This window comes from Epinephelus lanceolatus, chromosome 1 (assembly GCF_041903045.1).
Source record: "Epinephelus lanceolatus isolate andai-2023 chromosome 1, ASM4190304v1, whole genome shotgun sequence".
Lineage (NCBI taxonomy): Eukaryota > Metazoa > Chordata > Actinopteri > Perciformes > Serranidae > Epinephelus > Epinephelus lanceolatus.
In genome coordinates this window covers 5,712,359-5,727,780 of record NC_135734.1, presented here as the reverse complement: position 1 = coordinate 5,727,780, position 15,422 = coordinate 5,712,359, and the positions used below count along the sequence as shown (strand labels likewise).

The 15,422-nt window shown below is 39.7% G+C and overlaps 1 protein-coding gene across 1 annotated transcript in view; it reads left to right on the top strand.

Annotated features, from left to right (window-relative positions):
• LOC117256981 (copine-9-like) overlaps positions 1 to 15,422 on the top strand; it is a 351,865-nt gene that overhangs the window by 78,140 nt on the left and 258,303 nt on the right. The window contains exon 4 of the mRNA XM_033626735.2: positions 13,785 to 13,888. Within this exon, the coding sequence (XP_033482626.1) occupies positions 13,785 to 13,888 (104 nt within the window). The remainder of the gene's footprint in view (positions 1 to 13,784; positions 13,889 to 15,422) is intronic.

The following is a 15,422-nucleotide window of genomic DNA, read 5'->3' as shown; positions in this document are numbered from 1 at the left end:
ATGTTATCAGTAATGACAAGCATATTAGAAATGTAAGTACAAATGTATTAAGCTACAGTTATTTGGGGGTCGCATTTTGGTGCTTTTTAAATAGCTAAATAGCATATGAGTAACACTAGCTGCAAGTCACTTATAAACTGGGAACCGCCCATTGGTCCGACAGCCCATTGGTCCAACATTCCATTGTTCCGACCATATTAAACCCATTGTTCCGAAGTCTCGTTGTTCCAAAATCATCATGACGCCCTGTGGTTAAGGTCTGGTTAGGTTTAGGCACAAAAACCACTTGGTTAGGGTCAGGAAAAGATCATGGTGTGGGTTAAAATGAAAAAGAAAGTGACAAACACATAAGCCGTGCTCTGCCTCAAGCCTTTCCCAGCTGACCCAGAGCCGGTTGCGGCGCACCATCAAGGTAGAAATACGCCCGCTGGGAGCCGTTCTGCACCGCGGACCGTCGGACTAATGGGATGTCGGACCAATGACATGGACCCTATAAACTATGGTAGTTCTATAGTGCCAGAGAAAATGGCTAGTTAAAAAAAAAGCACACTCCCACAGCAATTTAGCCAGCATAACATTGCCCATACTGAGCATAATACACCGGACTGAAAAAATGTGATGGGTTGCTGGAGTCATGTTTGAAGTGGAAATGGCATTTTGGTAAAAATATGTGTTGTCATTTTGGAACTATTCATAGAACGATACATGGGCATTGTGCAGGGCAGGTCTATACATAACAGATTTGTAATTTGCCTTAATATGTATGAAATTAAAATAAAATAGTTAAAATGTCACGGTAAATGTATTTTGTACACTCTGGGTCTCTTGCAATAGCATACTGTATGTCCATGTGTCTCATTGGGCCGTCTTGTTTTATATCAATCAATCAATTTTATTTATAAAGCCCAATATCACAAATCACAATTTGCCTCACAAGGCTTTACAGCATACGACATCCCTCTGTCCTTATGACCCTCACAGCTGATAAGGAAAATCTCCCCCAAAAAACCCCTTTAACGGGGAAAAAAAACGGTAGAAACCTCAGGAAGAGCAACTGAGGAGGGATCCCTCTTCCAGGACGGACAGACGTGCAATAGATGTCGGACAGAACAGATCAGCAAAATAAATTAACAGTAATCCGTATGACACAATGAGACAGAGAGAGAGAGAGAGAGAGAGAGAGAGAGATGCAGGTAATGACAGTAGCTTACAACAACATTATTGAAAGTAATAATATTATAGTTATAGTTCTGGCTACTGTGGTACAATATGTTGAAAGTATGTATTAATATCTGGCAGTATACATGTGTGACAATAGTCATATGTGTATAATAACAGTAGAAGTATGACTAATGGCTAATGATGGCAGCAGCAGCAGGAGGCATCTGGCAGGACCACGGCAGCAGCACAACCACACACGTCACGCTGTCCAGGCACCGCTGCAATATGAGTTAATCTGAGAGACAGTGGAGCACAAAGGCTCCGGAGAAGAAGCCGAGTTAGTGACATCCAGAATGGCAGAGTTAGCAAGATGCAGTAATAGAATACGAGAGAGAGAGAAGGAGAGAAGGTGCCCGGTGTATTATAGGGGGGTCCTCCGGCAGACTAGGCCTAAGTCAGCCTAACTAGGGGCTGGTACAGGGCAAGCCTGAGCCGGCCCTAACTATAAGCTTTATCAAAGAGGAAAGTCTTAAGTCTAGTCTTAAATGTGGAGACGGTGTCTGCCTCCCGGACCGTAACAGGATCAATCATTTATTGATCATTTGTCACATGAAATCTTACAAGGTACAACTTAAGTGAACTGCAATCCTGCCAGCTTCTTTGTGTTAATGGCAAGGGTAATGCAGCCAAGCTGATGACAGGCTATTGAAATAACAGAAGGAGGAGAAGGAGAAGTGGCGCAAAGAAACCACCCTTAGCTTGTTATACATTTTTATAACATTAAAAAATGTACATGTTTTTACAGTAGAAATTCAGCTTTTTAATTAGACTCAGGTCAGTAGTACTCTCAGGTCAGGCTTGGACAGTAACTGTACAGGTTCATGTAAGGTCGGGCCCTATTTTTGGGCTGATCATAGCTTTAGGTCAAAGTCCTATGTTTGTTGGGCCCATCCACCTCCCCTCCTGCTCACTCAAGGCAGACTTTGGTGCTCCTAATACTACTATGTCCATTGTTCTGAATGTCTAATAATGATTCAGATGGATTTACATTGGAGTTGATTAAAAACTTGGTGCATCTCCTACAGACACTAAAAGAGGCTCCTGCGTTATTGTAGTAGTGCCAGGGACACTGCCCAAGTGGTTTATTTTGACACCCTAGGAGTGAGACCAGGCAGTTTAACCAACTCATATAACTATAGCTAGCTTAATTAGCTAGCTATAGCTGATAATCTCAGTTTGGCTGACAAATTGAACAGTCATATACTGAAATGAAGAGCCCATTTTTTTGTCTTTTTGTCCCAGTTGAAATATTTGAATGGTAAATCTGCCACTATTACTACTGTAAGCTGTAGCCTAGATACATTCAGTGCCTGAGGGGAAAATATATAAACAGTTACGATGGGAGCAGGGCATAGCCAACAATCAAATGTCCACAAATATTTGTATTGGCTGCATAATTTTGGTCCCAAACCCCTCAACATTTGAGGGGAGTAACAACTCGGTGTAGACCTTTCTTACCACAATGTCATGCAACAAGCTGCTGACTATATGTTCTTCTAAGCTCTCTGAATTCCCACAGTGCAGTATGGTTTGCAGAAGAGACATAGCAGAACAGTAGCAGAGAAATTCCCCTGCAGCTTCGATATTCCATTTTAATTTGCTGTTGAACATCTCACAAAGGTCACAGGCCTGCTCATTAGCCTCTGTGCTGCCCCTCCTGTTCTACTGAACAGATCTGTGGTAACTGTACATCTAATGCTTTAAAGAGCTGTATATGTACATATACTGGCTTCACAGGGGAAACCTTAACTTCAGTATAGCTTCATTTCTAACATTTGCTGCCTGAGGTCAAATATATGTATGGACTACACAGCTTGGATGGCACAGAGGAACAGTGGTTAGCACTGTTGCTATACAGCAAGGCACTGGATGTAAATTCTGGCCCTGGATTCCCTTACTGTGTTTCAGTTACATGCCAAAGTCTGATGAAACAGATATCAAGGGAGCTGGGAACTGACCCTGTGTAGGAACACTGATGTAGGCATTGAAAAACAGATGCTTCCCTTCTCATATGCAGTTTAAGATTTCTCAATTTCCTTTTGACAGTTTATATGGTCAGTGGAATTTGTTGAGTGCACAAAATCCCCTTCAACAATCAATATATAGAATATATACAGTTATATAATGTATAAACTGTACTTCCAGGTATATACTGTATGTTATATACAGATATGTACATTTTACAGATGATCGGTTCATGTAATGTGAAGGTCAAAAAAATGAGGAAGGGAGGGCTGTGCAGGTCAAATGTGTTTTTAGTCTATATTTATACTTTTTTGCACATACTGGCCAGTTGATCTTGGTTATACATGTTTTTCTTTAATAAAACAGAATTGCCTTTATTTCATTTATTATCATGCATCTAAGCCCTTCAGATACTTCTGTGTATTTTGTATTAAATCACGCCTGCCTTCTTCCCAATTTGGCAGCACTTACAGTACCATCAAGTAGAGACTAACCCTTATTTTGCACACTGCATGGCGCACATTTTGATTTGTTTCCTGTCGTAGGACATACTAAAGACATCGCTAATGATAGACAGGAAAAGTACAGGCAACCTTAATGCTGGCTTGGTTCTGTTGAAGTGTCCTATTAAGCTACAACAGTTAACCAGCATCAACAATACATGTTCCCCCAGAATCGCCACATATATAAATGGAATTCAGCCATTGTTAATATCAGTACTAAATAATGATGATTATGATTATATTAACTTTGTGTTTTCTAATGAAGACCTTTGCAGTTTATTTTAATACCAAATCCAATCAGGTTACAAAATTATGAAATTAAATCCTTACTCATTTTGTATTAATTCTTTAGGGGAGTAAAACTGTTGGGAAACTCTGTTGTTTTTGTGTGGATTTATTATTATTTTTATTCAGAGATGTTTTTGCACATTCTCGATAGATGGTACATTGTAGATGCATGAGATTTTCACTATTGATTGGAAGTTGTGTGTCAATGCCTCACAAAAAATATGATCCCAATTGGTCTGATGGGGGCGCTATAATTAAAGATCAAAAAACATCATAAATCCTCCACTTCTGCCGTACGTCCGGTTTACACTAAACTTGATGCAGACATCCATTTATACTGACTCTGCCTCAAGAGAACAACTCAAATCTGCCTTACTTGATTTTTTGCTAGTTTTAGTTTTTTGAAAAACCCATTTTTGATGTCTTCTTCTAAACTGTATGTTCCATTTGTACCACATTTTCTGTGGATCATTAGTTGACCAAGCTTATTAAAAGTTAACAAAAGCTCGTTGATATCTTGTTGCATTTTGAATATGTTGACTAATGAACTTTAAAGGAGCATAGCTCAGCACCTAATTACATGTAACTCCACAGCTGTTGAGCCAATCATCACAAAACTTGCAGCATATGTCCATATATGTGCCTGAAACAAACCATATATTTTCTATGCTCTGCTTCCCTCTTTGTCTAAAAAACAACAACAACAAACAAACCAAAACATAAGTAGTTACAGCTTTTTGCAACCATTTTTGAAAAACCTACTCCATGCAGGTACTGCATTATTATTCATGGGCAGCAGGCAGCATGGTCTTCCAGTGTGATGCTGTCACTCCTAGATCACAAGATTGTGATGCAACAGTGGGCCAAGATGTCTCTCCCCCACCCCACCCGGATGAGCCTTTCCCTGTCCCATCCCCTTAGGCATGTCAGGGCTCTTCCACTGTGAAGTGAGGGTGGACATTTAACAGTTTAATATGAAACAAAAGGCTCTGTTTTAAGAATCAGTGGGACTGCAGGTGCAACAACAGTCAATATTAAAATTCTTCTCTAGCATCCCTCACTTTAAAAACATGTCACTTTTTGTATGTCCTTTTGAAACTGACAGTGACTATATCCAATTGTCCGTAGCATGCTCTTGAGAGGTCATGTACACAAGGTCCATAAACAGCACACCTGAAATTGCATACATTAACTCAAAATGCCTCTACACAGCCCCAATATCTGTTTGATTTGTTTTTGCTAGTTTAATGTCTCAATCAGGAGTCACAACCTGTCAATCTTTATACAGTGGGTGGAGACAATATCATAGACACCTGTCAAATGCAATTAACAATGATAACTACAGTACATACACTAACACTAGGGCTGTAAAAGCCTCAAAATTATGTCATTTGAATCAGTGTTGGCTGTTCAATACAAATATTCAACTATTTGTTCCTTTTTTCCATATAGAGTTTAAACAGGGTTTAGTGGGATGTTCAGTGTGACAGTGACATTCATGTAATATAGCAGACAGGCTAACTGCGCTAATGGCGGATCAGAAATGTGCAACAGCATTTCTGCAGAGACTAGATATCAAACAAATGCCAGACACTGTATTGTGTTAAGTTGAGGTGAGCAGTAACTTCACCACTTTTAAGTAGAAGGCAGAAGATTATATTATTTTACAGCCTTATGGGGCAAAGTCTCTCCTCTGTGTAGTTGCCTTGATGTCTGCAGTTGCCCACATGGAAGAAGTACTGTCCCAGAAGTACAATGCACACTGACTGGCAAAAAAGAAACCGACCAACCAAACAAACAAAAAAACACGACTGCTCGACTTGAAGTCTCAGTCAACTGATGGGTCTCCGACTGGTAATTCAAATCTCCAACATTCAAGGGACAGCCCTAATTGATACCATAAGCACTGATAACTCTGGGACTAATACTACCATGGTAACATGTATTATGCTTAACTTTTGTTAGATTGTGATCTTGTATGATCTTTATGATCTAGTGCAGAGTGTTGTAGTGGACTGCAGTAAATTATAATAAGTGTGTTTATGGATGCATTGGGTAGACCTGATAAAGTAATTATATTATGTTAAAACCAACCCTGTCTCTTTTCCTATAGAAATCATTTGTAACATTTTGAAAGAAATATAATGCTGGTTGGATTATAGTTTGTATCAACATAATAAGAAAATGTTGATTTTGAATATACCAGTAAATGTTCACTGAAGAAGTATTGAATTTGTTTTTCACCAAATCCAAGTACAGCATTTATGTCTCAGAAGCACTTGGTGAAGATAAGGGAAAGGAAATCTCATGGTTTGCTTTAATACAGAAAAAGTCTGAAGTGTGTTTGACTTTATTATCATTTCATTGATATCGCAAGCTTTTCCTAACTTCAACTAAAGTGATTTTGTTGCCTCATTCTAAACAAAGACAAGTGATATGTGACAGGGTTGGTAAAAACATAAAAAAACATAACACACTGGCACTGGGAAGGAAGACAAGGCCTGTCTCAGTGGCTCCACTATCTCCATTGATCCTAACAGTTGCTCAAAGAGAGACAGAGCAGGGACTCCCTACCACATATACACCTGAGATAATTCTCTGAATACTTTTGGGTCTTCTCTGGTTTGTGCTTGCCTGTAGCTGTTAAGTCAGTAGCAGTTGTAGCATGGCTAGGTGCATTGGCCTCACCCTCTGCACTGTTACATGTGGTTTCTAAGGCAGACGGTGCGTCTGAGTCTTTTCATTTAATTTACCAAACAATTGAGTATGGCTCACAAGAATGTCTGTACACTTATAATAATACAGCTAACTGTCCAATATGTTTCAACCAATGTATTCTCCTAGAATGGTTCATATGATATCTCACGAAAAATGCATGCACAGCAGGTTATAACCTAGGAATTTGCGTTCTATAAATAACATTACATCCTTAAAGCCACAGTGTGTAGGAATTTCTCCCATCTTACGTTGAAATCATATATTTCATTCAAACAGATGGCGCACTCTAGCGCCTCACTGTTTCAAACACGTATTGCAACAACTGTAGCTGCTGTGTACCAAAAAGCTATGATAACACTGATGAAACCATGTCATCCGATACTACATGGAGTATTCATTCAGGCTCCTACACAGACACACACAACGCGAGTTGACAAACCCCCTCCTCACCATGCTAGCTGTGTGTACAACGTAGGACTGTTGGGGCGGATGTAAATTGAAACAAACCAATCACGTCTTGTCCTTTGACAACTGACAAGTGGCTCAACCTCACACACCTCATCCCTCTCCTCGCATTACTAACAGCTGTTAGTGGCCAGTGGCACTACTGCCGCATAACAAAGTCCCACTCTTTGAGCATAATGCAGGATCATGTATTATGCAGCATCACGGGAGACAGAATCCTCGTCGGCAAGAAAGTGCAAAAGGGAATCAAAAAGGCAGCGTGACCGGCGAATTAAAAAAACAAGGGTCAGCATTGGGGTTACCTTTCCCAGGTGGAGAGAGCTGCTGAAGGAGAAAGGTAATACAATCACAGGCCAGCACTAACAGCGGCTAACAGCGGCGCAGTGATGCAAGGAGAGGGATGAGGCTGTTAGCGACTGGCCGCTAACAGCGGCTAACAGCCAACAGTGGCGCTGGCCTGTGATTGCATTACCATTCTCCCTCAGCAGCTCTCTCTACCTGGGAAAGGCTACCCCGATGTGGGCCTTTGTGTTTTTTAATTCGCCGGTCACGCTGCCTTTTCTATTCCCTTTTGCGCTTTCTTGGCGACAAGGATTCCATCTCCCATGATGCTGCACATGCATGATCCTGCATTATGCTCAAAGAGTGGGACTTTGTTTCAGATTTGCCAGGGTAGTAGTGAAGTGCCTCTTGCTCCTCTCCTTCGGCTCCTCAGTCACGCAGTGCTGGCCTGGCTCTCAGCGAAAACGCCGAAGGCGGTGCTGTATGTCCCTTGCTGGCGGGTGTATTCTCAAGATGGCGAAACGTAATGGAACCCCACAGACGACTTACCCGCACAATGTACAAACAAATCCGAAATTCTCCTTTTACGAGAATAAGTCAGATTATTGGTGGAGGTAACAGTACACCAGTGATGACATATTTATGAATGCAGACATTGATTTTTGCCAATAAACAACTGAAAATGTTACACAATGTCCCTTTAACGTACAGTTACATAATTAACATAAAGTTATTGAGGTTAGGTCAAGGCAATAAAAGTTACTGTGGTTAGGTTCAGGAAAAGAAACATGGTAAGGATGTACCAGAAAATGACTCAGAGTTCACTCAATGCTCACACCGATCCAACCACGTGACTCCAGGAGAAAGTCCTGGGCAAAAGTCTATTTTTTTGTGACCCATCCATCACATCAACTACTTTACAAGGGGCTGGTTATTCCTTTACTACCACCAGTGCATTGGTCACATGATTGCAGCCTTTTAAAAAATGCTGGATATGTACGAATTTGGCTGCATTGCTTTTTGTTTTGTTTTGTGAGAGCAGCCTGATTTCAGCAGTAGGCCTTTGTAAACAGTAGCCAACTAGCTCACCTCGCCGTTATTGATAAGTGTCACACGGTGATTTAGTGTTAGTTAGCTCACATGATTGCACAAAGATTCACGGGTAACAGTCTATCATCAATGTAGTGTATTGGAAATTTATTTTTTTTAATTTATTGATAGGCTGATTTTCTTTGCTAATAATATGATGGATACATGTCAATGTGTTTTTTCCAAATATATTTTGAAAAACAAAACAGAACAAACTTAAATTAAAAGTTAAATTAATTTATCAAACAACAATTTGGAGGCCCCCATGCACTAACTCTGAGGACCCCCTGTTGAAGTCCCAGGGTCTATGCTGGCTGGCTAACAAACTGTATAGTCAGAGAATGACCACTGTTAATCAGTGCCATCGCACTGTCGGATGTAGTGCAAACCAGTAATTATCGTGTTGACTGGCTTTTGTCATTGCATAAATGTGATCGATTGGAACTGTGTAATACACAATTAATTCAATAATTAATCAATAAATTAGGGAAAAATTTAAGACTTTATTGAGTGACTTACTTTTTTGATGACGACATGACTTTGTGACAATCTCATCTCATAACTGACGGTTTGAGCAGTCACTCACAACCTCTGACCAAAATCTTTCCAAAGAGAATGATACCTGATGGAGAAGACTCTCTTATCTCCACTGTATAGAGTTTGAGTGACAGAGGAGAGCAAGAACGGAGGCAGTGGTGGAAGGGTTGGGGTGGGGGTGGAGTGGGATGGCTCTAGGAACTTGTCAGATCGATAGCTCATTACTGTAACCTTCAAGAGATAATCGGGGAGTGTGTGATTGTTCAGCAATCAACAGGAGAGTCACTTATGTAAAGATGTGTTCATCAGAGGCAGGATACATGAGTAAATTACTGTCCTGTTGTCAAAGGTGCAGGGCAATATAGTATGTAATGTATTCCAAACTAATATTATGGGCATCAAAGGTAACCATGCTTGAATTACGCCAGTTGGAAATTACATATGTACGTATATATATATATATATATACATATATATATATATATATATATATATATATATGTGTGTATATATATATATACACACACACACACATATATATATATATATATATATATATATATATATATATATATATATATATATATGTTGGGATTCACAGGACCACAGATGATTTATCATTTGGTAAAATCATCACTGATTTCAAGGCTTTTTCCTCTGGATGCTCTTTGTCTTCAAACAAAGAGAGCTAGGTGACACCCATCTCCACAGGAGGTCTCACCTCACACCTCAGTGAGACTCAAGTCCCAAAACTTGATTGGACAAGACCTTTTACAGTGACATGTGACTCTGTGATGTCACAGGCATCTGTACAAGGTCTGCTCCCTCCAAGTCTTCTCTCTCTTCTTGCCCTGGAGCTTCAGCAGTCCACACCTCTTCCCGGTTGGGCCTGGAACAGCCCAGAGGCCTAGACCCTGGCTCCATAGCCCAAACCACTAAAGGGAGGGCAATTGATCACAGACTCTGTTGCAAACACAAGGTTTGCAACCAGCTTTCCAGCAACAAGGAACTAAGTGAGTTAGCACCCAGTGTCTAACTCTGCAAGGACCCCGAGCGACCAGTTTCCTCGGATCAGAACCTTTGGAACAAAGGACACAACAAAGACTGCACCTGGAACCATCTTCCCAGCCTTCTTCTGCCGGCTAAACAGCAGTACACCACCGAGTGACTCTTTCCTCCATCCATTCAAGGATCGGTAATGTAACAACTGGGCATAGCTTATCACAGCTTTACAGGCTAAGCAAGACTGTTTGACTTGTTGTACCTGATTTGATGCTGTTCATTGAGTTATTGTTGTGATAGTTGCAGTTAGGTCATTGATTAGTTGGCTTCGCCACAGCTAATTGTTTAGTTTGCTAATACTGTTCACAAACAGTTTCTTGCATGCAACTAAACAATCTCTGCACTAATCCAGACCGTTTGCAACACACGTCACATTGACATAGACTCATTATCAAATAGGCTTTCAACAGAGCTACCCCAGACAGGCATTTCAAAATTCCCGCTTCTTTTCCTTTGTCTTTGTCCTGACCACACGGTCAGACAGACACCTCCCCTGACCGGAGGCGAGCCTTGATTCGGCCATTTTGGTAGTTCTCTGCTGTCAGCCATTTTGTTTTGTAGGCCAAACGGCTACTTGATCACCACACCCGCCTTTGTCTTTCTCTTTTCCCTCTTTCACACACACACACACACACACACACACACACACACACACACACACACACACATATATATACACCAAGCTTGTATATAGTTAGTTAGAATTTGTGTGTTTTGGTTTGCTTTGCTAATTTGTGAATAAATATAATTTTTTGGAATCATGCCTGCTGTCTGTTTAATGTTGCACAAGAGTGAATGAATAGTCAACCTCTGCTGCGTCAAGAACTCCGAAATCCTTCAGGCGTTACCGTTAATTTTGGTTGTTGTCATTAATTTAATTAGCTATTAATTAAACTCCAAATTAATAGTTTAGCCTATTTTATGAGACTGATATCTTTAACTGGCTATCATTTTTCCCTTTATGGGAATGGTGCCCCACGAGGTGATTTAATGTTAATTAAGTCACATTATTTAACATAATTATTAATTATTAATAATAATTATTAAATATTTCCGATAGCCAATTTAACCCCAACATATTTGGTGCCTCCGCGTGAAGCCTAGTGTGTTGACCCCAACATATTTGGTGCCACCGTGTGAGGTAAATATATGTTGATTCCCAACATATATTACAAGTTTAAGTAGTCTGGCATTCATGATATTTTTATATTCAAGTGCTGTGAGTAGTGTAAGTAGATGTATGTGGATACATTTACTCAAGTACTGTACTTAGGGGCAATTTTGAGTTACCTTGTACTTTCCTTGAGAACTTCCATTTCATCCATCCATCCATCTTCTAACCGCTTCATCCTCTTGAGGGTCGCAGGGGGGCTGGAGCCTATCCCAGCTGACATTGGGTGAGAGGCAGGGTACACCCTGGACAGGTCACCAGACTATTGCAGGGCTGACACATAGAGACTGTTCTGACTTCAGTGTTACCTTTCAAATGAGACCAAAATGGAACAAGAACAGCTCTCTGTTAACTTTGGGTATGTCCTTGGTGGGCGTTTCTTTTTTTGTTGTTGTTGTTGTTGTTTTAATTAAGGTAAATTTTACTGGACTACCTTGAGGTTTAAATGAAATGATGAATCCAACTTAAAGTTAGCTGCAAAAGTTTGCACAAAAATAAACAATGAAATGACATATTTAGTCAGCTTGGCTGATTAAAGGTTGTTTGGTGAAAACATTCATATAGTGAATACGCAGCAGAGGAATACAAAATAAAAGAGAAGCCATAAGATGCTAAATGTTGGATGAAGCTACACATAAACACTAGGGGTGTAAATCACCAGCTTCATCACGATACGATATTATATCGATTTGTTTGGATGACGATACGATGTTTGCCGATATCACAAAGTCTGTCATGATACGATTGCGATTCGATTCGATTCAGGAGCCTGCGATCAATATGGCGCAATATCATATGCCCATCAAACACAATCATTTACATCAACTCACAAAAACAGCTAGAATGTGATTTGACCATTTTATTTCTGAGCTCTTCCAAGTATCAGGCATTTAAATGAAAAACAATATTCTTCTGTAACAAAAAAATAATAAAAATAGACCTGTTCACTAAAATGGTGACACAGACGTGCTATGTGAATTTCAAAGTAAAGGTGTATCTTTAAGATGACAATATGGATCGATGTTTTCATTTTGCATCGATGTAATTGGATCGTTAATCAATGAATCGATGTATCAATGTGGATCGATGTATCGTCACACCCCTAATAAACACACACACAATCTAAAACTGTCACATAATATCACCAAGTAGGAATGAAAGTCTCTAACTTCACTTTCTCTTGTAGTTAATTCCAGTGTTAAAATGCATGGTACAAGACAGGAGTCCTCCCCAAGTCAGAGTTGGTATGAGAAACATCTAAAGCCAACTAATCCTGCAAAATGGTGTCATGGATTGAACTCAACTAAAGATAATAAATATGTTGGTAAATTAGACAGCATGGCCCCATAATTAAAATAAGTAACCCGACTTGAATTAGCGCCATCAAAATCACAGTGCATTGTCACATGGATTTTTGTTTTTCAACAAAATTTTGTCTATGTCAATATGCATATTTAAAAAAATATATATTTTTTTTTCACAGGCTATGGCAGTGATCATCTTTGGGTTTGAGGGCCAGATTTGGCCCATGATAGAGTGCTTGGTGGCCTTGTAACCAAATTCACATTGAAAATGAATTGATTGATACTGGGGATTTTTTTTTTGTACTTTGAACGTAAACAAGGTGCCAGAATTATATGCCAGAATTATGCAGTTTGTTTATGAAGTGCCATGGGAAGATCCCCTTGACCTCCCAATGGAGGTCTGGGCTAAACCCCAAATGTCCCCAAATCCTAGGAACACTTCTACATATGCTTCACTTATGCAGGGCAGTTGCAACTGGATTTGCCTTGTTTATTCATTCATCTGACAAATATATTAATCATGTTTGTTTATTAACTGGCCCCTGGCCTCCTGTCTATTTCCAAAAGTGGCTCCCAGGCAAAGCAATTTGAATATCTCTGATCTCTGGTGATGGGCTGTCTAGCTTGAGGAGCCTGGCCCCTATGGGCCCCTAGTGATGCTGCCACAGGATTCCAATTTCTGCCTGTTATACCTTTATTAAGTAATTGTGTTGATAAGAGAAATATGTAGCTCTGCATTTGCCAAATTTACTTTAACCCTTTCACAAAGAATCAGGATTAAGTGACTCAGCAAAGCTGTCATTTGTTGTCTGAAGATAATGAGATAAATAAATGAATGTTCTATAAATGGCTGTGCTTTAGAGTGAGCAACCCTGGCAGCTCTCCCTGCATTTGATGACCAATGTGGAGCTTCCAGAACCAATGAAATCCAAGTCATTTACATTAGACTTACAAACAGAAAGACTGTGCATAAATGTAACTGGGTCATTTTAACTTAATTTAAAATGGAGTAAAAAAAATTGTGACTAATCACTAGTCACTTTAAAATGTGTGCTGGTTGAGAACTTAAAACCTACAAAAGTAGCAGCAGAGTTACCCTCCCTCTCGCTGAATACAGATTGATCAATATGGTGTTGACTTGTTCTTCCTGTCTGTGTCTCTTCTCTGTCTCTCCCCCAGTTTGGTCGGACAGAAGTGATCGACAACACGTTGAACCCCGACTTTGTGAGGAAGTTTGTTCTTGATTTCTTCTTTGAAGAGAAGCAGAACCTTCGCTTTGATGTGTAAGTGGGAACATTTCAGCCTTTTTCCCTTTACAGCAGCGCTGTCTCTTTCCTTTGTCATACCAGGGAATGACTTCAGTTAAGACTCCTTTTATTTTGCCTGATTGACTCATACCTACTAGGTTTAGAAGCCTTCAGTCAAAGCTGATTAGCATAAAGGCTGTTTGACTGCATGACTCTCATCGAAGTGTTGGGCAGTATATACAGTCATCAACCACTATCTTACAAATGCCTTCATTCCTTTTAGATACTTTTCTTCATTTCACAAGTTTTTTTTTCTATTGAAAAAACATAGTTTCTTTGTAAAATGGAAAAAATAAAGTGAACACTAAAAAACATCGTGCAAGTTCTAAAGTGGACATTTTTAGCACTACTTAAAACTTGTCTGTATTAAATGTTATTAATAAGGCTTTTTATTCCTCCACACCAGCGATAGCCAGAGGGCTTCGGTTTGTCCATCTCAAGAACGCCCTAAGGAAATTTCTTAAAATTTGGCACAAACAGTCACTTCGACACCACAATGAACTGATTAGATATTGGTGGTCATAGGTCAAAGGTCAAGGTTAATGTGACCTTGCATCACGTTTCATTCTCATGAATGTGACATCTCACAAACGCTTTGGGGGAATTTCTTAAAATTTGGCATAAATGTCCACTCAAAGATGAATTAATAAGATTTTGGTGGTCAAATGCCAGGGTCAGTTTGACCTTGTCTGACTAATTCTTGTATATGCAATATCTCCAGAACACACAGAGGGAATATCTTCAAATTTGACACAAAGGTCAACTTTGACCGAAAAATAAACTGATTAGAATTTGGTGATCAGAGGTCAAGGTCAGTGTGACATCACAAAACATGTTTTTGGCCAGGACTCAAAAATTCTTATGCTAATATGACAAAACATCACACAAATGTCTAATAGAGTAAAAATGATTAAGTGATGACATTTCATAAGCAAATGGTAAAAGGTCAGCTTCACTGTGACATCATAATGTTCTGTATAAAACACCTTTCTGGCCATTACTCAACATCATTACTCAGGAACAGAAGGGGAGACATTTGGTCAGATACTGAATTGGTGACACTAATCTTGGGTGCCCACCTTAAAACTGTGCTGATTATATAGATCTTCTGTGCTGTTGAGGGGAAGATGTGTGTGTGTATCCATTGGATGTAAACTGTAAGAGAAACTTGACTGGTGCACAGAGACATACAATTACAGGGTGGTAATTCTAGTTTTATGGCTAAAAGAGAGGATAAAAAAATTCCTTAAATGTTACAAATCATAAATGAAATGATTCATCCCCTCTGGGATCATTTCAACATATATTTTGTACTGCAGGTGCTCTGCACCAGGGGCCTGACATGGCTATATCTACTGTAGATATTATTCCATATCAGGTATGATTGATGCGCACAGTGCCCAGTACAATTGTCCCCTCGCTACAGGGTAGAAAAGCCTGCTAAATGCAAAATCCCTAACCCAAGGAGTTGACCTCCACATTATGCCTACTATTGTTTTTAACCATGTGA